At 43.0% G+C, this 25732-nt stretch overlaps 1 protein-coding gene across 7 annotated transcripts in view; it reads right to left on the minus strand.

Annotated features, from left to right (window-relative positions):
- Nucleotides 1-846: 846 nt before the first annotated feature.
- XYLB (xylulokinase) overlaps nt 847-25732 on the minus strand; it is a 122858-nt gene continuing 97972 nt past the window's right edge. For 2 of the 7 annotated variants that reach the window (XM_081834407.1, XM_081834402.1), the window contains 3 exons: nt 24070-24164; nt 17920-18042; nt 1349-1447 (listed from right to left, as the gene is read on the minus strand). In XM_081834407.1, coding sequence (XP_081690533.1) covers nt 17929-18042; nt 24070-24164 — 209 coding nt within the window. In that variant the 3' untranslated portion in view covers nt 1349-1447; nt 17920-17928. Of the gene's footprint in view, nt 1448-3607; nt 3973-17919; nt 18043-24069; nt 24165-25732 lie in introns of those variants that run through there. The other 5 variants (XM_081834406.1, XM_081834405.1, XM_081834404.1 and 2 more) reach the window with 5 other exon arrangements.

Raw genomic sequence — 25732 nt, forward strand, 5'->3', positions numbered from 1 at the left:
TTCCTAGTGCTGGGTTAGATGAACCAATCATTTGGCGGAGTTAAATGTTGCCTTGCCTGATACGGATCTCTTGCAGTAACCCCGCACTCACCCTACCCCAAAACTGTAAGGCGATACATTTCAAAAAATGCTGCATAAGAAAAGTCTGAAGGATCCTTCCTCACTGAAGCATCATATATAAGTTTATGATAGGAAGGCAGAAACCTCTACCATAAAAGCTGTGCAACTATTGCAGTTTATTAGCTTTCCAATGAAACAAGCAAAGCTAAAGGTGTTCTTCCTTGAAAGGAAAGAGAAAGGCCATTTAGCATCAGTCTTTAGGAGAGGGGCAGAGTTGGCTCTTAAGTTTTTGTGGGGCAAGTTCATGCCTCACCGCTCTACATTCCTTTAAAGCAGAGACGTCTCAGCTGGGAAACACATGACAGCGAGGGAATGGTGGAGTGTCCTTTAATCCAGAATGTCCTCTTTCTCCAGAAATAAGCATCCCTTCTGTTATGTACTGAAGTTCTCACCCTGGGCCAGCAGGGGGATACTGTAGATAGTTATGCAAATGAAGGATCGAAAGTGACGTTCAGTGATTGGATAGTTTTAGAAAATGGCAACAGTTACATTGTTCTGGAGCTCTATATAAGCAGGCTGACTGAGCTCCTCAGCCAGTTCTGTTCCAGCTTACAAATAAAGAGCTGCTTTGGAAGAATCACTGTGTCGTCTGCTATGTCTACCCACAACTTAACACCTTCTCCATTCCTGAGCTGGCCTCTAACCTTGGCCCAGCTCCCAAGACTCATATTCTGGTTCCTGCTATGAATTCTGCATCAGAAATAACCAAATATTGCACATGGAACAAATGGTGCAAATCAAATTTATTGTTTGCATTTATTTTGCATATGCAATTCAAATTTTCAAAGAATTTAAGTCATTTCTCCTTTTTTATTTGTGTTGGAAAAGGGGATATAGAATGGAAAGACTACATGAAGCTGTGCAGGACTTTACAACCCAGCATCGTAACCCGGGAAACGTCTATCCAGCTCCAAGCTGGTTAATGAGGGTATAGCTACAATACAGGGTTACTTTAGCCCACAGAATTGAATTCTTTGAAAAGGACATGTGAATACAAAAATCTCCAGTGATCTCTTACAAAAATTAAATCAGATTTCCAGGTTCTTTTTGGGTAAAAACATGGTAACTAACTGGTAGAGTAAGCCATCAGTTTTCATTTAGCACTGCCCAAATGTTTGCCCGAAGCTACAAACTTTGAAAAAAGTGCAGGTATTCTCAGAGTCCCGGACTTCAGGCTTTCAAGGTGAAGCAGCAGGCTGGCTTTTGTTTTTCCTGTTTAAAGAAGGTTTTAGACTGATTTTTTTGGTTCTCTCATATGATGTTCCTTTGGCCTATTCAGTAACTGCTGCTCAAGTTCCTTATATCGTTTAAGCAAAGGCTGGTAAACCTAAAGCAAAAGAGAAAGATTACATTTTAAAGGGAGCCATTAAAAATATTTTAGTCTTTTAGCCTCATAACCAAAGAAATCAATCTAGTACAAAAGTCCAGGGCTGTTTATGTGCAACTACTATTCTTTGAGTGACCTGTGCATTCACACATCCAGGATCTGTGGTAAACGGTAGTGAAACTGAGGTAAACAGTAGCAATGAGAGATTAAATTCTAGGCCTTACTGGCAAATTTAATACGAGCAAATGACCAGGTCCAGATGATATCCACATGAGACTTTCTTTTTTTATATATATATAAAATTTTTATTGGATTTTCACATTTTATAACAACACATACAAAAAACACAAAAAAGAAAAAAAGAAAAAACACACATGAATATTTTCATATCCTTACTTTCATAACCCTCTTTCCCTGACTTCCCCCCACCCCCCCATACATCCCAATTTCAATATTTAATTCAGCAAGTTCTTGTTTCTCTCCTTAACCCTATTCTTATTATATTTAGACTTAATTCTTTCTGTTAGGTCCAATTTATTGTCCCATTCACTTATACATTAAATCCTTTATCTAAGATCGATCAAGGTTCTTATACCATAAATTTCCCTTTTTTATATTGAAATATAAATCAAAATTATAAAACCCCAAAATCATAAAATTTTTAAATTCTGTCTTTCCCCCTTCCTCCCTGCCCAGGTATCTGTCCCTTCCCAAATAACTGTCCTCCCATGAAACTCCTCGCCCGGATTCCTCACATCAGAGGCCTTTAAGTCTCTTTCAGTCTCTCTCTGTCTGTTCTGTTGGTAGTCTTTTTTGTTGGTCTTCAGATCTCGAGGGATGTCTGTCGCAGTCACTTCATCTTTTCTCGAATCAAACCTAATTGGAAAAGCTTGCTGCCAGGGTTCTGCCAGGGGTCCCCGAATTTCAAAGTCATCCAAGCCAGAAAAGAGGAGGAAGTCCCAGTTATGTTTCTTTACTCTTTTAACTTCCCATGTTCCATAGTGTCCAATGGCTTCCTCCTTTGCTTTTCTCTTCTCATGATTTGTAATCCAAAAAACTTCTCTGTTCCCTGACTGCAAAAGGTCCTGTTCGAAATTTTTTATCTGTACTTTTTCCCCTCCAGCCTCCTTTTCCACCAGCTCCAAAGATATCTTTTCTGTTTCAGCTGCAGAATCTTTCAGAGTCAGATCCTTAGTTCCATCAGCAAGGTTGCTTGTTTTAGCGATCAAGGTCGTGAGTTGTTTGTCCATAGCCATAGCTTGCTCTTGTAAAGTTCCCACGAGAAAAAAGGCTCTTTCTATTTGTGCTAGTAATTTTCCTTCTGCAGCCATTGTAGTGTCACTGGTTCCCCCTAGGGGGATTGCCATTATTAGAGTTCTTTGCCAACAGTCTTATACCTTGTTATTTACTTTGTTTCCAACCACTTCTAGTTAAATGTAACACCTTTAAGTCAGAGAGATATAAAGTAATGCAGTTCTTATCTTGATCCAGCCGTTTGACAGCTCAATTAACAGCTGTCAAACTCCTGTTCTTTCATGCTTGGTTGATGCCGGATGCTCCCGGGTCAAGGGGGGGTGTACACAAAAGTTTTCAAAGTTCACCTCTTCCCTCCAGCGCAACTTAAAAATAAACAAAAGCTTGTTCTCGCAAATTAATGGAATCTCTTATCAGTCCCAAAAGACACAAAAATTTTTATTCCGATCTTAGGTTTTCGCTCCTTGCTTTAAATTGTCTGTATGTAGGGGGGGTGCGGACTTCCCTTTAGCACATCCCCCCATTCGTTCCAAATTAAAGGTATAAATTTCTTTTAAAGTCCAAATTTCCTTCTACTCACGGGGTATTTATTTCCAGTCCAAATGTCGGGAAGAAAGTTGACGCTCTCCGGTAATGGCTTGTGGCTTCACTCCACTGAAGTAGCGGTCTACTCCCAGCACCACGCCATTCCTCGTACCCTCTCCGCAGCCTTTAAAAAGGCTCTTCGATTGTCGAGGAGGGCGCTTAAGGTGCCCACTGAGTCACCAAGTCCACAGGTATCAGCACCTGTGGTTTCTAAGGGTCCCCGCGTCGCCGGCGCAGCAAGACCCGTCTTCAGTGGAGCCGATTCCCTCCGGAGCTCGGAGGGAATCCGCCATTAGACCGATCGCGTCAACCCGGAACTCAAATGCGAAATTGATGAGCTTCTAACAAAAATATGTAACTTGACAGCCGCCATACCTGAGGACTGGAAAGTGGCTAATACAACATCAGTTTTTAGAAGGGGATCCAGGAAATTACAGGCCATTTAGTTTAAAATCTTTTCAAAGGAAAACTGGTAGAAATCATGGTTAAAGAGGGGGAAAAAAATGCCAAGCATGTAGAAGAAGTAGTCTTGCAAGGGTTAAGTCTTCTCTACCTTCCCCACCAAAGACTCTTGAGTAAGCTTAGAAATCATGAGAAAGATTTCTTAGCTGCCCCTTTACCATGAGGTCCCTGGGTGGGTTATGGCTGGCAGCTGAGGAAGGAGGCAGAATGTCCTCCATCATCATCTTCAAACAGAAATTCAACAGTGAGAGAAATTTATGTTTTTGCCAGATGATGCTGGAGGACACACCTAACATGTGGGATAAATCAGAGCAGGAAGTCCCTAGGCTCCACTCTACTGCTGCAGAATCTTTTGCAGAACCATCCTAACAGACGCTGTGTCACAGGAAGAAAACACACAGAGTTCGAATTGCTTTGTGGATGCTCAAAGGAGCTGCTTCACATATGTCCAGGACTGAAGCAGTGTCTCTCATTAGCTGCAAAGTCCTCAAGGTGGCCGGTTGCTCAGTGCCTCCGAGTCAATGATACACACAGGAAATGGAAACTAAAACAATAAATAGAGAGCTCCTTCAAAGGAGAGCCAAAAAAATAAAATATGAGATTTTTAAAACTCCAAAACCCAGTGTAGCTAATATTGCAGGTCTCTTCTCACATCTAGCGTATGTCATTTTTATTCCTGAGAAGATAAAGGGCCGGATTGGGGAGGGGGGGGAGGACAAAACTACTGCCTGTGAACAGTGGGAGGAAAAACAGGAGTTTATCTCTGGATAAACAAAGGGTTTCTCCAAGCACCACTTTATATGAATGAAACCCACATCACGAGGTCTGAAAACCCTCCTTTCTAATGTTATCACAAGTAGTAAAACAATCCAGTAAGTTGGCAGCTTCAGGGAACAGGCTCTTAAACTGGTGTTTAAGAAGGTAAACCGACGAATAGAAGGGCTTGGAGGCTTCTCCTCCTCTTAATAAGCCAATATAGAAAGAAGCATCTTCTTGTCCTTGATTCTATTAAAAAAAACAGGCTCAGAACTCTCCAGAGGGAATATATGTCAAAGAAAGGAATAAAGAACATTTATCTAGTATTTAAAGCATACACTTCATTTAATATCGAACTGCCAAGTTCCAGACAGGAAAAAAAACCCCAGAGAATAGCACCTGAGCTTTTATCTACTACCATGTGCAGGCCTTAGTACAGAAAAACAGAAAAAACTAAGGTCCACTGAAGGTGTGTATACTAGGAGTTCCTTAAGCCAATGAACTGAAAACCTTTATAAAAGACAAGGAATTGTGCATTTTTGGAGGCTCGTGAAACTCGAATAAAGGACAGGTTCATCTTTCAGTTTCATCCACCAGGCTAACTCAGACTCCTTTTCTAGGGGAACCCTTAAAATTCCTCACGGACTCCTGAGGCGATTATTTTATTTATTTGTTTTAAAGTGTAGCTATTTAGGAGAGTAAGCTGCCCTTTTAAGTGCTTCCACATATATGTATTACAAGGTCTTCTGGGTGAGTAGAGGAGACCTTTTGCAAACACATGAAAAAAAGTCCTGAGGGAATTTGTATCTACTAATTTATTTGACTGTGTCCCTCTGGAAAAGCCAATGAACTTTTTCGTCCCTGCCCTTGGAAATGCTCCCCTGACCTTTCAGACCTTGGAGGGGAGAGTCAGCTTTCTAAACAATCTGATCCTCAAATTCCAGCACCTTCTGGGAAAAGAGGGGGAAACTCCTCAACTAGAGGACTGCTCTCACGTATCTGTCCAGATTGCCTAATTTTGCTATCTGTTCTGAGGAGAAAAGTGTTTCATTTTCCACAGAAACAAACCTGGAACAACAACTTCTTCTTCTTCTTCTTCTTCTTCTTCTTCTTCTTCTTCTTCTTCTTCTTCTTCATCATTTCATTTCTAGACCACTATATATATTTTTAAGGGGGGGCAACTGACAGCAGTTTACAGCCTACGCTAAAACATCAAACAAAACAATCCAGAATCAAACATTACCGATGAAAGTCAATACAAAGTATATCTTTGCATCATAATTAACAGGGAACAAAAAAACGTTATCTTAAAAAATTTCAAAACAGAACATGACGAAGAAGGTCAAGTACAGAACGCACATTTAAAACAGCATTTTAAGATTCCTCACCAAACATCTCACCCTTTATGTTTCTGAGGGGGGCGAGAACTGACACAGGTAGCCTTGAGATTGACAAGGTTTGAGGAAATCTCCTTGAAGATCAACAACCTGACGTATGTCTATCTGCAATGATAACATATCCATAGCTCCACTCCTTGACCTTAAACCCCTGGAATTTCAGGGCTGGGAAACATGGAGAAAAGACACACTTTGCAACCTGCAAAAACTTTTGCATCACGGTCCAAGGTAACACAATCTCCCAAAAAACTGATTAGCAAGCAACCTTTTTCTCCAGCTGACAACTTTGTGGGCAAAGCGACCTAACATCAGCCATCACAGCAGAAACGCAGGAAACTAGAGACTGATTTAAACTTATTTGGGAAAAGCCTACTGAGCCCTCCAAGCGTTATTACTGAAATGAGAGCTCAGGCTGCAAAATCTGCCTGGCCTTTGCCAAGCAGGCAGAGAAAACTTCAGGTGTGAAAAGGCTGCCTTGAGAAACCGCAGATTCCAACTCTGAAAACTCACAGCGGAAGCAGCCTAAGGTTTCTGCATAAGCCAGAGGATCAAGCACTGGGCTTCCCTTGTAATCTCAGTTCTGAAGGAGGAAAAATATACGATCCCTGTGACCCATGTGTTTGGGGTGAATAATAAAAGTATCAGCTGGGTGTCTGGATTCAAAATGTGGGCTTTAACAGTCTCTCCAGCAGGAGAGAGCCCCCAGTAGCAGAGTCACAAAGTCGAGCAGCACAGGGAAGCGTCAGGAATGCAGGCTGTTAAGCCTTTTGCCCCATTTAGTCTCCTTGCAAACAGTGTTCCTCTGTTTCTATTTACCCCTCTTGCAATGAACAGACCACATGTTGGAAACTATATTGTGTATTTTAGTATTGGAAAACACAAGATCTACCCACCCGGGAAGAATGGCAGATGAAGGTGATGGACTATATGGAACTGGCGGAGATGACTGGCAGAATCCGAGACCAGGGAGAAGAGTCGGTGGAGGAAGAATGGAAGAAATTTAAAGACTATTTACAGAAACATTGTAAAATTAATATTTGTTAGAAGGATGTTGGAATAATATTATATGATTTTAGCAGGAATGATACAAAGGATTTGGGAATAACTGACTGTTAATTGGTGAAAGGAGGAAAAGTAAAATTACATTATATTAAGACAATTTACAGGACAAAAATTTTAAAAGAGGGAAAGGATTTGCTGAAATAGACAATCGACCTAGAATACAAAAAAGGGAGGTGTGAGGAGGTCAAGGAAACAAGCTAAGGAAAGAATAGAAAGGAGATCTGGTGCTTTTTCTTTTTAATTTTGTTTTTGTTTAATGGGTTTTATTTTTCTGGTTTTTTTATTGTGGTGTGTTGCTTGGTTTTTAATGTGGTATGTTCACTTTTTTCTTTTTGTAATTGTTGAAACTTTAATAAATATCATTTTTTTTAAAAAAGAAACTATATTGTTAATTTTGCACCCAGGAGTAATCTAGCTGTGTTCTCCTTGCTGCTGTATGGGACAATGAATCAGACCCTTGGATTTAGTAAGTAAAGCATTTTAAACAGACCACATACTGTTAAGTACGTTTAAAATGCTTTACTTACTAAATCCAAGGGTCTGATTCATTGTCCCATACAGCAGCAAGGAGAACACAGCTAGATTACTCCTGGGTGCAAAATACACAATATAGTTTCCAACATGTGGTCTAAACCTGCAGCAAGTTCAGACACATCCATCCTGGGTGATTACATGGCAAGAAGAGGGAAGGAACAGGAAGAGAAGGTATTAAGTGATTTCTCATAAAAGAAGAGGGGGTGTGACCCAGCTGAGTCTAGGAATCAAGCTCTATTGTCTTAACCCCTTCATGCGCCAACTAGGACTCATGTTTCACTGCAAGTTCAACTACAAGTTTGCATGGGTAGCCTCCGTCTACCAAGCTGTAATGTCTCAGCTGCAGGCCCTTTGCTATAAAATGGAGACTAACTGGCTGGGCTTTTGTAGGGACAGATGAGATGGATTGTAACGTTTTCCATGCATTTAAAAAGGCTATAAAATGGCTCTTTAACAGCTACATTTTAATGATATACTCAGCCGGTTTCTATGGAGATTGTGGTGGTGGCCAGAAAAGGGTGCTTCACTTTAATATCATTCTAGTGTGCATCAGCCACTTACTTCAGGGATAAATCTTAAAATCACAAAAGGATTTCTTGCTAACCACATGACCAGGGCTGAGCACAAGCAATTGGGGAACGTTTGGTGAAAAAGTATGTCTGTCATGTCAAAAGTAAGAGTTTCTGAAGCACATAGGCCTGGAGCTCCTTTCTCACCCACCTGGTCCTGCGATTTGTAAAACTGTTGTGGCCAGTTTGAGGCACACTGTGGTTTTAAAAAACAAACAACCCATCGCCCAGGTAGCCTGAATTCAACAGCAAGAAAAGCTGCAACCTGCGTAAATTATGCAAATAAAGTATATCCTCATAATTTCACACTGGTGGGGGTGGGCTTTGCTAGTTAAGGGGAAAGGAGAGATATCCATAGTCACTCTGCATAGTTACATTAGAGGGCAGGCAAGAAAGAGATACTCCTCCACCAACTGGCTCAGGGATAGGGGAAACCTTTCATTAGCATGGCATTCCCTTCTGGGGAACCTGCCAAGGGTTGCAGGCCAGTAGAGGGTGGAGTCAGGGGCAAAAGTGAGTGGAGCAACAAATTTTAGCTTTGCACAATACCCTAGTTTATATTCTCATTGCTGCCTGGGTGCCCATCAGAGTGAGAACAGTGACTCCAAAGGACTTCAAAGAAACTCCGGCAGCACTGAGGATGAGCTGACATCAGAGTCATCAGGGGTTCACAAATTAGAGCTGCTTTGCTGAATATTACTGCTTCGCTCTTGTCTTCTCCCCATATGAGGGATGTTATCAGTGCTTTTTTCTGAGGGTACTCAGGGGTACGCAGTACCAGCACATTTTTTCAAGAAGAAAAGCACCGGTTAAAAGTAAGGCACTTGCTGTAACAACTTCATGGTGAGTACAGCACCTCTTTTTTCTAGAAGAAAAGCATTGCTGACATCCATCTCTCTTCTCCATTTGGGGCAAGCAAGGGGCAGTGTCAGAGCTCAAGGACACATTCCCTGTTGTCCACAATTAGCAATAGTCCAAAGTTGGAAACAATCCCATTGAAATCTGGTTAAATAAGATTTGGAATGTGGCTCTATCTCACCACAGAAGGGTAATTAAAGGCAGTTCAAGGATAGACACTTTTGGTGAGACTTGGCTTCCTTTTTTTGCCTTTATAAATAGAGACAGAAGGTACTTTTATTCCACCCATAACACAATAATCTCTGTGGAGAGGCTACTTGAACTGATAATACATAAATAAACATAGTGCTTCTGTGCTATGTACTGTGGATGGAACTTAATAAGAATGTACCACTGGACAAGTTGCTGCAGTTATATGCCGCTCTTGTTGTTGTTTAGTTGTTTAGTCGTGTCCGACTCTTCGTGACCCCATGGACCAGAGCACGCCAGGCACTCCTGTCTTCCACTGTCTCCTGCAGTTTGGTCAAACTCATGCTGGTAGCTTCGAGAACACTATCCAACCATCTCGTCCTCTGTCGTCCCCTTCTCCTTGTGCCCTCCATCTTTCCCAACATCAGGGTCTTTTCCAGGGAGTCTTCTCTTCTCATGAGGTGGCCAAAGTATTGGAGCCTCAGCTTCAGGATCTGTCCTTCCAGTGAGCACTCAGGGCTGATTTCCTTCAGAATGGATAGGTTTGATCTTCTTGCAGCCCATGGGACTCTCAAGAGTCTCCTCCAGCCCCATAATTCAAAAGCATCCATTCTTCGGCGATCAGCCTTCTTTATGGTCCAGCTCTCACTTCCATACATCACTACTGGGAAAACCATAGCTTTAAGTATATGGACCTTTGTTGGCAAGGTGATGTCTCTGCTTTTAAAGATGCTGTCTAGGCTGCTCTTATATTTAAATGGAAAACAAGAAAAATGACTGGGGAGAAAGGACACATTCCAGTCAGGCAAAAACACGGGGGGGGGGGAGGACCAGTGAGTGGTGTGGCCTGGGGAGAATTTCAAGGGCTCCATTCAATCCTTGGGCCTGAAGTTCCCCACTCTTCATCTAGGCCAAGACCAAGTGCCACCTGGTTCATCCCCCTCCTAGCCTTGTCTCCACCAGTCCCCATTTCTCCACCTGGCTATTATGTGAGTTTCATGTGAATTATGGAACAAATAGACATGATAGAAAAGGAATAAGGGATGAGGAGGAAAGAGAACAATGAACAGATTTGTTGGTTGTCCTCTTCCCTCCTCATCACTCTTTCCTTTCCTTTCATGTCTATTTGTTTCGAAGCCATTATGGCAAGAACCCATCCAGTCTAGTTTCTGTACAGCGCTAATGAGCATCTTGGTGTAACTAAACATACACACCCAAGCAAGGTGGTGGGTTTATTTCCTGTCCTCAAGGATGGAGAAAAGTTTAGAGGTAGACTCAAGTGGAACTTGAGCCTCAGAGGATTGAGGGTGCTTGGCAAAAAAGGGGGGGAGGAGGTAAGGGTTGCAAACCTCTGGCCTGAACCAGGAATTACTGCTGCATCCTCATAGCACATCAGCAGCATCTTGTTTTCCTTGAATATATATGTTGGAGCAAGCAAACTACCGAACAAGCACTTATGGCTGTATTAGGGGCATCAATATGTCAGGCAAAAATAGCTCTTTTATTTACTGAAATATCTATAGTCAAGCCTCACTAATTCTCACTTTGATTATCTGCAACCCTGATAAAGCCTGCTTGCTTTGTGCCAACTGAGATTTAATAGCACGGCCCTGTATTGGCTGAAAGCGGCTGTGCTACTGAGATAGCAAGCGCCGTATTCCTTTCCCAGCGTGAAGAATATTATTATTGTTTTTACAAATTAAAAGAGAGAGGGAAAAGAAACCATACTACCTTTATATACAGGCGTGCTCCAGAGCATAGTGGTGAACACATTGCTCTAAATTAAAAGTGTCAAAAGAAACGAACGGCTACATTTAAGGCTACAGTGCTTTTGACTGTTTTATTGGACTTGAATGCTTAACTTGCTAATTTGCAAAATTCCAGCATCTGCTGCAATGGGTCTCCTAGCCATTAGCATGAATAACTGATGTTTGGCTGTTGTTTTATACCCATGTGAACGTGGAGGGAAGATTAAACCGATCCTTCTTTCTTTGTTTCTATTAATTTTCTGTGAAATTCACCTCCTTGGGCCTCTCTGTTACTGTAAAAATGGGATATAAAATAAAGAAACTTTTGCAGCCCATCTTGGACTCTTAAAATGCGGCACACTGTCTGAAGAAGAGGCTGTGTAATTTTGAAAGCTGGCTTTCCTCCTTCTGGAATCATTCCCATTAAACAATCAAGGCTGGTTAGGGTTGCCAGAATTGCTGCAGCCTGATCTGAAGAAACCTTGGTTGATTAATTTCATGGGTTTTTAACCAATTGACTCCTTATCAATTAAATCTGCATATAAGCTCATGTGGATGAAAGAAATGGCATACTTTGTGTCTACATGAAATCCGCACTTGTTGCAGGGGCACCATCTGAGAAAAGGTATCCCCTCTCATGTGTGGAGAGAAGAAAGAATGCCTCTTTCAAAATGGCGTCAGCTATTGTCATGACTTCAAAGACAGGAGTGCCTGGCGTGCTCTGGTCCATGGGGTCACGAAGAGTCCGACACGACTAAACGACTAAACAACAACAACAAAATTGTCATGGCTCCAGCCTTGAGCTCAGATGAGGAGGAGCCAGTAAAGGCTGGGGATGCTGTAGCATCAGGTGAAGAACTGAGCCAGGCTCCTAGGCCTCACAGATGCTGCCCTCAATACAGACTCATCTGCCCAGTGGCACCAGCAGGGTACAAAGCAGGAGCCACAGAAAGGCAAAGATGTGCTCATCTTCATGTTGGGAATCTGACGTGAGATACCCAAACAGCAACTGGGTTGCCCCCAGTTCTAGCCACCAAATACGGTCCAAAATAGTTTATTGCCTTAGAAGATTAGGTTTCAGAAATTGTTCCTGATGTTGATCTGTGCATACAGCTTGTAAAGGTAAAGGATCCCTGGACGGTTAAGTCCAGTCAAAGGTGACTATGGGGTATGGGGCTCATCTCGCTTCAGGCCGAGGGAGCCAGTGCTTGTCCACACACAGCTTTCCAGGTCATGTGGCCAGCATGACTAAACTACTTCTGACACAACAGAACACTGTGATGGAAAACAGGGCGCACGGAAACACCATTTACCTTCCCGCCACAGCGGTACCTGTTTATCTACTTGCACTGGCTTGCTTTCGAATGGCTAGGTTGGCAGGAGCTGAGACAGAGCAACGGGAGCTCACCCCGTTGTGTGGATTCGAACCGCCGACCTTCTGATCAACAAGCCCAAGAGGCTCAGTGATTTAAACCATAGCGCCACCCGCGTCTCTGTACAGCTTGTAGGATTTTGCAGGTACAGAGATACCCACACACTGAGTATCTCTGTTGTGCCGTTTTCAAGATGTAACACAGACTTCGACTCCCTTCTCAAGATTCACTGACTGACTACTGAGCTGACATGCCTTAATCACTTATATAGTCAGCACTAGGCTGTTACCACAGTGGCTTGGCTGACCTTGCACCTGTGGCTTATCTCATCCATGGGACGATTTGTGCCCATGAAGGAAATTAACCCTTTGCTCCATGTCCAGTTCCTCCAGCACTTCAGACCAGTGAATAGGCCCTTTAAGAGCCACAACCTTCAGGCCCAAGGAGGCTCGGGAGCCTGGGATGAATGGACTGGGGAAAGAGACTCCTAAGTCTCAATTCTTCGCCAGCCCGGTTAGAGCAAATTGCTCACTTGGAGCTCTCCGTGGTGCTGCAGCCACTGGTCCACTTTAACTCTGTGGGTACCTAGAATCATAGAGTTGGAAGAGACCACAAGGGCCATCGAGTCCAACCCCCTGCCAAGCAGGAAACACCATCAGAGCACTCCTGACATATGGTTGTCAAGCCTCTGCTTAAAGACCTCCAAAGAAGGAGACTCCACCACACTCCTTGGCAGCAAAATCCACTGTCGAACAGCTCTTACTGTCAGGAAGTTCTTCCTAATGTTTAGGTGGAATCTTCTTTCTTGTAGTTTGGATCCATTGCTCCGTGTCCGCTTCTCTGGAGCAGCAGAAAACAACCTTTCTCCCTCCTCTATGTGACATCCTTTTATATATTTGAACATGGCTATCATATCACCCCTTAACCTCCTCTTCTCCAGGCTAAACATGCCCAGCTCCCTTAGCCGTTCCTCATAAGGCATCGTTTCCAGGCCTTTGACCATTTTGGTTGCCCTCCTCTGGACACGTTCCAGTTTGTCCGTGTCCTTCTTGAACTGTGGTGCCCAGAACTGGACACAGTACTCCAGGTGAGGTCTGACCAGAGCAGAATACAGTGGCACTATTACTTCCCTTGATCTAGATGCTATACTCCTATTGATGCAGCCCAGAATTGCATTGGCTTTTTTAGCTGCCGTGTCACACTGTTGGCTCATGTCAAGTTTGTGGTCAACCAAGACTCCTAGATCCTTTTCACATGTACTGCTCTCAAGCCACGTGTCACCCATCTTGTATTTGTGCCTCTCATTTGTTTTGCCCAAGTGCAATACTTTACATTTCTCCCTGTTAAAATCCATCTTGTTTGTTTTGGCCCAGTTCTCTAATCTGTCAAGATCGTTTTGAAGTGTGATCCTGTCCTCTGGGGTGTTAGCCACCCCTCCCAGTTTGGTGTCATCTGCAAATTTGATCAGGATGCCCTTGAGTCCATCATCCAAGTCGTTGATAAAGATGTTGAATAAGACCGGGCCCAAGACAGAACCCTGTGGCACCCCACTAGTCACTCTTCTCCAGGATGAAGAGGAACCATTGATGAGCACCCTTTGGGTTCGGTCAGTCAACCAGTTACAAATCCACTGAGTGGTAGCATAGTCTACATAGTCTATAGTACATAGTCTATAGTAGACTATAGTAGACTACATAGTCTACTATAGTCTGATACAGACAGCCACCTGCAGTTTGCAGCAAGTGGGGGAATTCTTGCAGGTCTCGCTAAGGAACACAATGTGTTCTCAGAAAATTGTTCACATAACGAGTCAATCATTTCCAATGATTTCTATGGTTGAAATTTCTAATGCGTTCCAGACCATGTAATTTTGACAGGGGGAAACCCTCTGAAATCTTGCAAAAGACAAACAAGGTAGGAAATAAAGAGCCAGTGTGGTGTAGTGGTTAAGAGCGGTAGTCTCGTAATCTGGGGAACCGGGTTCGCATCTCCGCTCCTCCACATGCAGCTGCTGGGTGACCTTGGGCTAGTCGCACTTCTTTGAAGTCTCTCAGCCCCACTCACCTCACAGAGTGTTTGTTGTGGGGGAGGAAGGGAAAGGAGAATGTTAGCCGCTTTGAGACTCCTGAAGGGGAGTGAAAGGCGGGATATCAAATCCAAACTCTTCTCTCCACTAGAGGTTCCTCATCATCTTGGGGAAAAGTGACAAGTGGGGAGCCACAGGGTTCTGTCCTGTTCAACATCTTTATAAAAGACTTGGATGAAGAAATTGAGGGGAAGCTCCTTCCTTAGAGGTTTATAAGTAGAGGTTAGATGGTCATTTCTCATGTAGGATTTAGTTGAGATTCCTGCACCACAGGGGGTTACCCTCAGGATCCCTTCCAACTCTACAATTCTATGATTCTATCCCCCCCCCCATTATTCTTGGTAAAATGGCTTCCGTGGACCAGCAAAACACAAAGAAGTAAGGTTTGTTTAAGACTGCTTATTTGTTTACAATACTACACACAGGTCTCGCTCTTTGGATATCTGAATCTGCAGTGCGCATAGCAAGGCTTGGGTACTAATCTCTTGTGTCTTGATAACTGACTTTTCAAACAGCAAGTGTTTGGATAGTGGGACTTGCATGTAAGTACAATAATTATACTTATTATACTTTACCTTACCTTACTGTTTTATCTTTTTTGTAAACAGCTTTGAGGTTGTTGTTTTTTACAATCAAGCGATGCATAAATTTTATGAAATAATAAATAAAATTAAGTGGATTATATACAATGTTGCATACCAATTTTTTCTTTTTAAGACTCTTGCATGGTTAATTGGAGTTGCTCTTTCAATCGAGCAAAATGTTTTTAATCCAATTAATCTAACCAATCAAACAACCAACGAGATGTTATACCCTAGTTGCCAAGTTTCAACTCACAGAGCCCACTTGTACCTTGACCAGTATCTGTGTGGTGAGAGAAGTTGCCTGGACAGTTTAATCCCAAGTCATTACATCAATTGCAGGAAGCCCAAATCTCATGGTACCTTTAAAGACTTAACAAATGTATCATGGCATAAGCTTTCATGCCCATGAAAGACAAGCAGGGTCTTCTCTGTGTTGGCACCTCTTGTATGGAATGCCTTTCCTTCTGAAGTATGAATGGTCCTGACTTTCTTTCAGCACCAGTTGCTAACTTCTCTTTGCCCTGGGTTTTGCAAGAGTTTAATGTGACGAGACTGTGTGCATTCTTAAATGGTATGTTTCTCTTAATCTTTATATTTTATCTGATTCTGTTGTATTATGAACTGGGCTTTTATGTTTTTGAGGATTTTAAATGCAATCCACCTTGGGGTTGTTAATCAATGAAGGGTGGGGCTAGAAATACACGAATAAAAATTCATGACAATAAAATCAAAGGTTAATAATCCGAACCCTTACCTACCCGCAGCAGCTGAAAATGTGACGCCTAATTCCTTCGCATTTCAGGTAGCTGCATTCTATTGACCTTATTTTGGAAATCTCCTTCTAAGAGATTTCTGGAGTATATAGCCTTAGGCAATTAAATGGATTTATTTTTTGTAATTGATGTCCAAAGGAAATAAAGAACACTCAACGATGCGTTAAAAAGGACCCTTAGGAACATAAATTCCCTCGTCGTTACAGCAGCAAACTCTAATGCATCACAAGGAGTGATATTTTACAAAAAGTAATTATACAGGCCACCCTGAGAAGCCTGATCTTGCTGCGTGTAGCGATGCACTCAGCAGACTTCTGCATACGTGGCAGCTACCAGTGGGTAAATTAGTTTCACTTGCTACCTGTCCTTAACTGCATCTGAAGCAAGTGGGAGATACATTACAAGTCTCCACTGTGGCTCCCCAGTGCATAGAGGGTGCAGGCAGTTTTCTTCATCAAGCGGTTGGGATCTGAAGGAGGAATAGGAATGGATAGATCTGTGAATTTCAGTTTTTCTCCACTTTCCATTCATGGGGATTTATTAATTTATTGGTTCAGGAAGACAAATTAGGTAGATCTGCACACCAAACGAATATCCCCACCCCCACACCCCATAATGTGGAACTAAGCTATCACTTCATGGAGCAAGATATTAGGAATGGGAGGTTAAGTTGAATGCACATCTGAGTGAAGATGCTGTCTCTACTTTGCTTTCAGTGGGATACACATCCAGGCTCATCTCATAGGGGAAATGTTGGGGTTCAATACCCAATATATCCTGTGGGTTCTTCCAGGATGGCCAATAAGATCCAGACTCCAACTGTACATTAAACAGGATGTTTATTTTGGCATTGCAAGGCCAAGGCAACACAACCTCCAACAGCATGCAGTTGAGGGGTGACACACCAAATATGAAAAAAGCACACGGAAGCAAAGGGGCAGTTATGCCCATACAGTGGTACCTCAGTTTACATATGCTTCAGGTTACAGACTCCGCTAACCCAGAAATAGTGCTTCAGGTTAAGAACTTTGCTTCAGGATAAGAACAGAAATCGTGCTCTGGCAGCGCGGTGGCAGCAGGAGGCCCCATTAGCTAAAGTGTTGCTTCAGGTTAAGAACAGTTTCAGGTTAAGTATGGACCTCCGGAACGAATTAAGTACTTAACCCGAGGTACCACTGTATATGCCAGTACTTCCTTCTACTAGCTTCCACTGGTTTAATCACAAGGAACTGTCCTTAACAGTTTTAGCAAAAACTCCTGTACGCATGTCCTTCTGTCCTTCTTTCATGGTTCTCTTAAAAAGCACGACCTTCACATTCCAACCTTCGCTTGCTCAGCCTTGCTCTCACACATTTCAGTTTTCAGTTTTATTACTTCTGTGACAATCCAAATGCACATCCCATTGAAAACAAAGCAGCATGGACAAACCATGATGTCACTTCACAGACATTTGGGTTACTTATGCAGCCCCTGATCCAGCAACTGATGATACCCATGGAAGTTTGGTTCCACTTAAGGGGCTGGATCAGGGCATGGATTTGTGGAGGATGAAAGAGAAGAGCCAACAAAGACACTTTTCCTCTTTTTGCCCTGACCCTCAATGAGATTTCAGCTCCTTGCATTCACTGCAAAAAATAAATAAAGGCCTGCAAAGCAGCAACCAAAAGCAATAAAATCCACAAACCACCATAAAACAAAATAATAATCCATAAGAAATCAATACCAACAGACAGTGATTGTTTTAAAACAGCAAGTCCACCTAGAGCAAAGGTTCTCTCAAGCTATTTGCCCAGTTCTGCGAGTGACCTCAGCAAGGGAATTGACATAGGACTCAGTTATATTACTGAAGAAAAATAATTTTAAATGCGTTATAACACTATGACACCAGATGACGCTGTAGAGTTCCGTTTTTCACCAACGCGATTTCCCATTATGAGGTTTACAACACATTTTCCTGAAACATTTTTTTGATGTGTCTAGAACCTTGGTTCCCAAACAGCTCCGTTGTCGTACATTTCAGTTCCCAAACGCTGAAAACCCAGAAGTAAATGCTTCCGTTTTTGAATGTTTTTTGGAACCCAAACATGCAGCACAGCTTCTGCTGAGTGCAAGAAGCTCTTGCAACCAATGGGAAGCCGCGCCTCGGTTTTCGGACGTTTCAGATTTCGGATTTTGTTCGAGAACTGAGGTACCACTGTATTAACGTGACATTTCACCCAACAAATGGAACCACCCTACATACTGTGAAACCTCATTCAGCTGGTAATAAGCTCATTAGATGGAAGCCTTTCTCCCTCTGATGGCTCCTCCTCCTTGGACATGGCTGAACGTCCCTCAAGGAAGCAAAACCAACATTTGAAGGAAGCTTCAAATAAAGGTAAATTCACTCAACACGGTTGTGTGCCATACGGTTCTCTTTCCTTAAGTTAAACAAAGGGACAAAGAGGTGTCCCAAATGCACACTGCACAGCTGGGTGGATTGCTTCAGGGATGTATAATCTAGGGCAACCTTTTCCAAACCTGGTATCCCAGGTGGTTTAGACTACAATTCCCATCAGTCCCAGCCAGCACAGGGTGATGGGAGTTGTAGTTCAAAACATGCGGAGGAAACTAGGTTGGCCAAGGCTGGTCTAGAGGCTGAAGCACTGCCAATCACAGGAGTCAGCGTTACAGCCCTCTGTTCCGTTCTGCACATTTAAAAGGCTGCAAGCACATGCATGTAATTTGGGTACCACATGGTCTCAGCATCAGGCTAGGAGTATACAGTATATAAGAGAGGTGTGCAGCAAGTTGGAGGCTTGGGAAGGTAATCACAAACATTTTGTATTAACAACTTCCATGCATATGCACAAAAACAGCGAGAGGCCTTGAAGCAAGTGTCATGTGCCTTAACATTGTTAGGCCGTTTTGCAGGGCATGTGGCTTGTAAAAACACCAGCGCTGTGATTATCTTCCGAGATAATCGTACTCCATTCTTGTGCCTTTTGGCTTAATTAACCAACAAGCCAAGCATCTCCGGTTTTAATAGATTGCTAAACTAGTGCTGCATTTTAATGCCGTAATAATGGATTCTTACTGTCTGTTAGCATATACTTAGTGTTATAAAATCTTCCCAGTTATTTCAGTCATGCCTACTGCTTCAGATTAATCTTCCTTTTCTAAAAGAAATGTTTTCAAATCTTCTCTTCTACCTCTTCTCCTTTTTTATTATCAAATGAGGGTTGGGGGAGAAGCCTCAATAGGTTTACTGAAACAAGACACAAAGAACTTGATGGGCTCAGCTGGTCATTCAAATCCACCCTGGATGGATAATGAGCAAAAATTAATTACCATTAGATGGCTCTTTTAACAGCCTATTCATTTGTCCACTGATTTGAAGACAGAATCAGTTGCTCCAGGCCAGCTTTCCAACACCGCAACATCATCATGATAAATGAGGGCATTTGCCAAGCGTCCAGACCGCAAAGACAGACACCTCCATGTTATTAGATGAATCTCCTGTTTTGTTAAAGTCTACATGGCTGGCTTTGTTCGATGTCTAGATTGCCCAATATGGCACCCAGGGGAACCACAGCACCCTCAGCCAAAACCCTTGGCACCCACCAAGGCCCTTGCGCGCGCTCTCTCTCTCTCTCTCTCTCTCTTTTGGGTTGGTTGGGAGGGGGTGCCTGTCTTTTTGCAGGGGGTGTACGCTTTTTGTTGGTTTTTCTTTGCTTTTAGAGGTTAGCTGTTTTGTTTGGAATGGTTGTCTGAGCATTGCTAGTTTTTACTCTGTGAAATGGGTACTTTGTGGTATCCAAAACAGTTTCTTACATTTCCAAATATGCCCACAGGCCCCAAAAGGCTGAAAGCCTCTGTTCCTATGCCAACAATGGTTCCTCAACCTGGCTCCCAGTTTGCTTGGAGACACAATTCAGTGTGCTGGTTTAACCTACTAAGCTCTGAGTGAGCCTTCCCCCACCAGAGGTTGCTAGACTGCAATTCCCATTATCCCTGAATATTGGCCATGCTGCCAAGGCTCATGGGAGTTGTAGTCCAACAATATTTGATGGCCACCAGATTGAGGAATGCTGTTCCAAACTGTATGCAAACCAGGTATTTACCACTTTCTCCTGTGTGAACCTGTTCAACTTCTGCTATCATTTTCTAAGGTATTCCTTTGTTTGGCAATTAAACAGGTGAATACCAGAAAAGAAGACTTTGGGGGGCGGCAACCTGATTTTTCACCACCCAAGAACCAGAAGCCAACTCCAAGGCTAATATTGAGCAAATTGTAGCATAAACACTAAAGCGAAATCTGAGCAACGGGCCTCAAGCCTCAGTTACAAAACAAGAACTGCAGCATAAGCTAGCACTGTAATAAAATAAGTTTAATGGAAAAAGAACTCTCACTTCTCTCTCTCTCTCTACTCTCCCTTGCCCTCTACCATATAATTTTAAATAGAATCTAGATGCTGTAAAAATAATCATAAAATGAAAACACATGCCCTCTTTACAATCTAAATTATTATTATTATTATTATTAGCATTCACATTTTTATCCTTCTCTTCAGCCTCTGATTGGGAAAGAGTAGGAAGCAAGCAAGCTCATGCATTAATTCTTAGTTACAGAGATCTCGTAGTGAACAGCAGGGATGGAAAAATTTGGAGAGAAGCCAAAAGTTACTGGTATTTCAACAGAGGCAATGGGAGACCCTGCAGACCATTCTGTCTCTCTCAGACACACACACACACACACACACACACACACACACACACACTTAGATGGCTCACTAGATGGACTTGAAACCAGAATCAACTCGAAAACTTCACACATGAGAGCACACTGACACTACCCAAGAATTATTAATCCATTTCCCTTTTGAAAACCCAGAACATAACCAGCCCACACAACCCCACTTGCTTTGTTTCCTATTCAGTGGCTCAGTGGAACATGACTTGCAAATGTGTCAGGAGGTACAAGAAGCAAGGTTTTCCGTGCAATGAGGCATGTCGTCGCCGTCTCCAAGAAGGGATACAGGGCAGCGTGCTTCAGTTTCGTTGCACTCACTCCTATTATTAAAATGTAAGTGGGGGGCAACGCAACGGAGCATTCATAAAATTAGTCTTGATATCTACTCATGGGTGTAATTGTTTTCTCTTTCTCTTTTGCTTCAGGATTGTCTAATACCTGTGTTGTCATTTATTTGTTTTTGCTAACGCTGGGGATTTTAAAAAGCAGTCTGTGAGCTGGTTTGGCAAGTGAAAAGAGCAAGGCAGCTTCACTGGGCGAACAGCACAATGCTAGCCTGCATTTCTTGGAGCAACTTCAGTGCTGAAATAAACCTTGGGTGTATATTTACATTTGATGTATGCGAACGTCTGGGTCCACAATGTCTTCAAGACATCACCCACCTATATATTGGCTTTATGTGAAACAACCTGGTGTGAAAAGAGCTTGTCACACATGGATGTTCATCATTTGATGTCTGTAGTATCGGGCGATGACTTACCGTACTTTTTGCTCTATAAGACTCAATTTTTCGATCCTAAAAAGTAAGGGGAAATGTGTGTGCGTCTTATGGAGTGAATACAGGCTGCGCAGCTATCCCAGAAGCCAGAACAGCAAGAGGGATTGCTGCTTTCACTGTGCAGCAATCCCTCTTGCTGTTCTGGCTTCTGAGATTCAGAATTTTTTTTCTTCTTGTTTTCCTCCTCCAAAAACTGGTTGCGTCTTGTGGTCTGGTGCATCTTATAGAGCGAAAAATACGATATACAGTGGTACCTCGGGTTACATATGCTTCAGGTTACATACGCTTCAGGTTACAGACTCTGCTAACCCAGAAATAGTGTTTCAGGTTAAGAACTTTGCTTCAGGATGAGAACAGAAATTGTGCTCCTGCAGCCTAGCAGCAGCAGGAGGCCCCATTAGCTAAAGTGGTGCCTCAGGTTAAGAACGGTTTCAGGTTAAAAACGGACCTCCGGAACGAATTAAGTACTTAACCTGAGGTACCACTGTATGTGTGATTGAGGTACCAGACTGGTGTGTGCCAACAGCCGCTAGACAGATACCAAGTACCTAGAGCAGACAAAGCAGGCTGCATGCAGCCTGAAAGTGAAGGGTGGCTTCTTTCTAGTTGCTAAGACTATAGGAGTCCAGCAGACCTTGGATAGCAGGCCATGTGATAGGACTGGCAATTTGGGGTTCTGATGCACGGGACAAAGAGGATTGAGCTCTCTGGTGCTGGCAAAACCTCCAATGGAGTCAGCTTGCTCATTCAACAGCATTGAGTAATCATTTGATTTATATGCATCTGTGAATGTGCGTAGGGAGACACATACTTAATCCCCTGCGAAGGGTTTTGTTTGTGTGCATGCCCATCCACGTGTGTGTGGCTTTTTAAAAACTGTCACTTGCATTTCTTCACATGGCAAAGATACAAATTTCATACCCTCCCAAAAAAGAAAACGTAGGGTTGTGATCAAGACAACTTCACATGAGGTTAGGCAGGTTGCTTTGCAGAGAATTCCCCAGGAAGACAGCGCTTAACCTCAGGTTGACTTTGAAGTTTATAAAAAGAACCATCACTTAAGTGAAAGCTGCTAAACTCGACAGAATGAAATCAGATGGACAGAGAGAAGCAGCCCTGTTAAAAACAGAACCAAACTGACTCATCAGATTATGAACTTCTCCTGCACTTTTCATGCTAGCACACTATATTACTGACAGGCCCTCTGGCTTTTGTGGTTTTGCAGCCATGAAGCTCACACAGGAAGCCATGCTGTCAACAAGCAGAATTGTATAGTTTTCTAAAATGGGAAGGGAAGTGTTGGGGGGCCAGGGAGAATGCATTTTTAGTAAGATCTGGTCTGAGGACATCAAGGCCCCCCCAAACCCACAGAAAAAAACAGGAAAAGGAGAAAACTACATGCTATGAGAAAGCATGGGTCTGTACCAAGAATGGCAATTCTGCACTTCTCTGTAATGTATAGTACAACTTACCCTGTGTCCTGTGCATTTATCTGCCCCCTAAATCCACATTATTGGCTACTTCTGGCAGGGAAGAGCTCAGCATAATGAGCTTAGGACATAGAGTAAGTTGCTCTATACATTATACAGGGGTGAATCTGCCAGCAGCAAACCCGTGTTGGTTTGTTTTCAAGGCTTAGTTTCTTACTTAAATTAAGATCTGCCTCTGGGATGGTAAGGCCATGATGTATGTAGGGCAAATTGCTCCATCCCCACTTCTTTATGGCACAAGTCGTCAATGCCTGGCATTGGTTGCTGCTCAAAAAATGGACATGCTCCATTTGATACCAGAAATACCTATCTGACTGCAAGGGGATTGGAGGATTGGGCTTTGTTGGAAAACAGAGAGATCACATCAGTTCCAGTGCCTTTCCTCATTCCTTTTAAAGCAAACACTCCCACAAAGAGTCTTTTGGCACTTTAGGATTAACAGATTCAGTTTCTGCATGGCAAATGCATGACTCTGTTATTGTGTGTGTTTTACTCACACCCATGTAGTTCATTTGTGACCAGAAAGAGAAAGTGGACTATCTCCTGCAAAACTCACTTACCACACAGGCCACCATGCCAGTGTCTCTTTAAAAGTGTCAAAGTGTCTCTTTCTGTGCAGTAAACACATGATGTGTTTACTACACAGAAAGGCAGGTCAAGAGGAATGGCTCCAAAGCGTATTGGCTGCAATCGTGGGAATTTGTCCAGCCATGCTAGGGTTGGATAGCTGGTTCCCATCAGCAGCAAGCTACTCTCTGCCAGTGACTTGTAACATGCTTGGCATAATTACTTTTGATGTTGTCGCTAATACTTGCTGCTACAGTGCATGTTAAAATTCTCAGGAGGAGGTGGCTAGCCCCCCAAGGGCTTAATTTACAGCTCCAAACCCTTGACATCTCTACACTCATGGCTAATCCCATCTAAGACGCCTTCCACCAATGGTAACATGGCGCTGATTTACTAATGCAACACAGCAAGTTGGGCATCCCAACATCAAGGTAGTTCAATGCACAACAGGGAACTACAAAGGCATATGTGGCCATAAAGCTTTACCATAACAGGAACCCAGTATCCCCGAGAAGTTTATGCAGAATCTTCAGTGAAAATCAGTAGCAGTGGTCATTCCCCCTTCCCAGGGAACTCTGGTGATTCCAAGGCAAACACTCAACCCCGAACATATTCCTTAAACAAAGGAGACTTGAAAATGACTAGCCCAGATTAACCCTATAATACTGATTTGCAGTACATCCAAAAAAAGCGATTCTTCCCGTAATAAGTTCTCTCCCCTCTATAAACATTTTAATTATCGGCCAATCTATTTTTAAAACAGAAAGAAACAAAAAAAGGGGGAGGGGGGAAGCCAACCAATAAAATTGCCTGAAGCCACCTCACCTGAGCCATGCCAGCTGTCGGAGTAGCAACTAATCTGGGCTCTGGTGCTAATTTCACAACATCAGTCAAGGACACGCTTGTCTCTGCCACGAGTCCTGCAATGAGGATCACAGACCTGATCAATGAGCAGAAACAAGATGAGGGATGTGCCTGGACTCCTTGGCAAATTAATACATTGCATTGATCTTCCTTGGTCAGGTCAGCATTCAGAAGTGAAGGATAAAGGGTAAAGATCTTACATTCCAATGCACTTGGGCCTGGGCAAGCAGGGTCTCGGAGATTGAGTTTATGTCAGTCATTCAATTTGTCCCATAGAGGGCAAAGCTAGCCACAGAGTTGCAAGTTCAACAGTATCAGTAATCATTGAGGAACGCCAATAAAGCAGCAAATAGATGGGAAAATATGGAGAAGTAATAAATTCAAGGACAAAGCATGACTTAAAAAAGGAAAAGTTAGCTACAAAAAGGAAGAAATTTGGGGGCAAGGGGGGGCGGAAATATTATCTTAGCTTTACCAATATTTTTGCTAGCTTGTCTGTCCACACATACCTGCGCTGGTCTGTTAAAGCAAACACACCCACAAAGAGTCTTTTGGCACTTTAGGATTAACAGATTCAGATTCTTCATGGCAAATGTTTGGGTGCACATTGTAATAGACTTTAAGGCAGTGATGGACAAACTTGGCCCTCCAGTTGTTTTGGGACTACAATTCCCATCATCCCTGACCACTGGTCCTGTTAGCTAGGGATGGTGGGAGTTGTAGTCCCAAAACAGCTGGAGGGCCAAGTTTGGCCACCACTGCTTTAAGGTGTCTTAAGACTCTGTTATTGTGTGTGTTTTACTCACACCCATGTAGTTCATTTGTGACCTGAAAGAGAAAGTGGACTATCTCCTGCAAAACTCACTTACCACACAGGACACCACACCGCACAGGCTTGGTAAGAGTGCTATTATTTACAAAGTGGTCTAGGAACCTTCCTCCTGGGAAGAGTAAACACATCATGTGAACTTGAACAGCACATGAGTGTCTAAGTTGGCTCTCAAAATTTTATACTTATTATTTATTCAATCTTGGTTCCACCACTATACAGGCAGGACTTCATGTTTCCCTCCTGCATGGACCCCCGCTCCTCCATGCCACAGGCTACACTTCCAGCAAGTCATGCACATTTAACAAACTGCACGCTTTTGCCTTGCATCATACTACCTCTTGTGCTTCTAAGACTGGGGACTGGGGCATATTACAGAAGTTGGAGGTTTTGTCAAGTATACTGTAGCGGCTAGTGGGCAGACACAGAGAAAAGAGAAAAACAGAACAACCTGCTGAGCCGCCTACCATCCAGGTCCTCCTGGTTCCAACTGAAGTGGCACCTCCCTTACCCAACAGGCTCCATATGACTATTTAGGAACCATCTTGCCCTGAGTAGAGGGGGCAAAAGTCCAAACAGCCTTATAAAATGGGGGTATATTTGTTCATGGAGGAGAGGTTTGCCAGTGGCTATTAGCCACATGGCAGTTAATTAGATCTTCTAAATTCAGAGGATGGAATCCAACGTAGCACTAAGTCCCCCATTCCATCAGCACGAGGATTTCCATTTGCTCAGTGGAACTCCGCCCCCCCAACTAAATCTGTTCTAGGGGTTCCACCCAGTGGCGTAGCATGG

Source organism: Podarcis erhardii (genome assembly GCF_964252035.2).
Source record: "Podarcis erhardii genome assembly, chromosome: 12".
Lineage (NCBI taxonomy): Eukaryota > Metazoa > Chordata > Lepidosauria > Squamata > Lacertidae > Podarcis > Podarcis erhardii.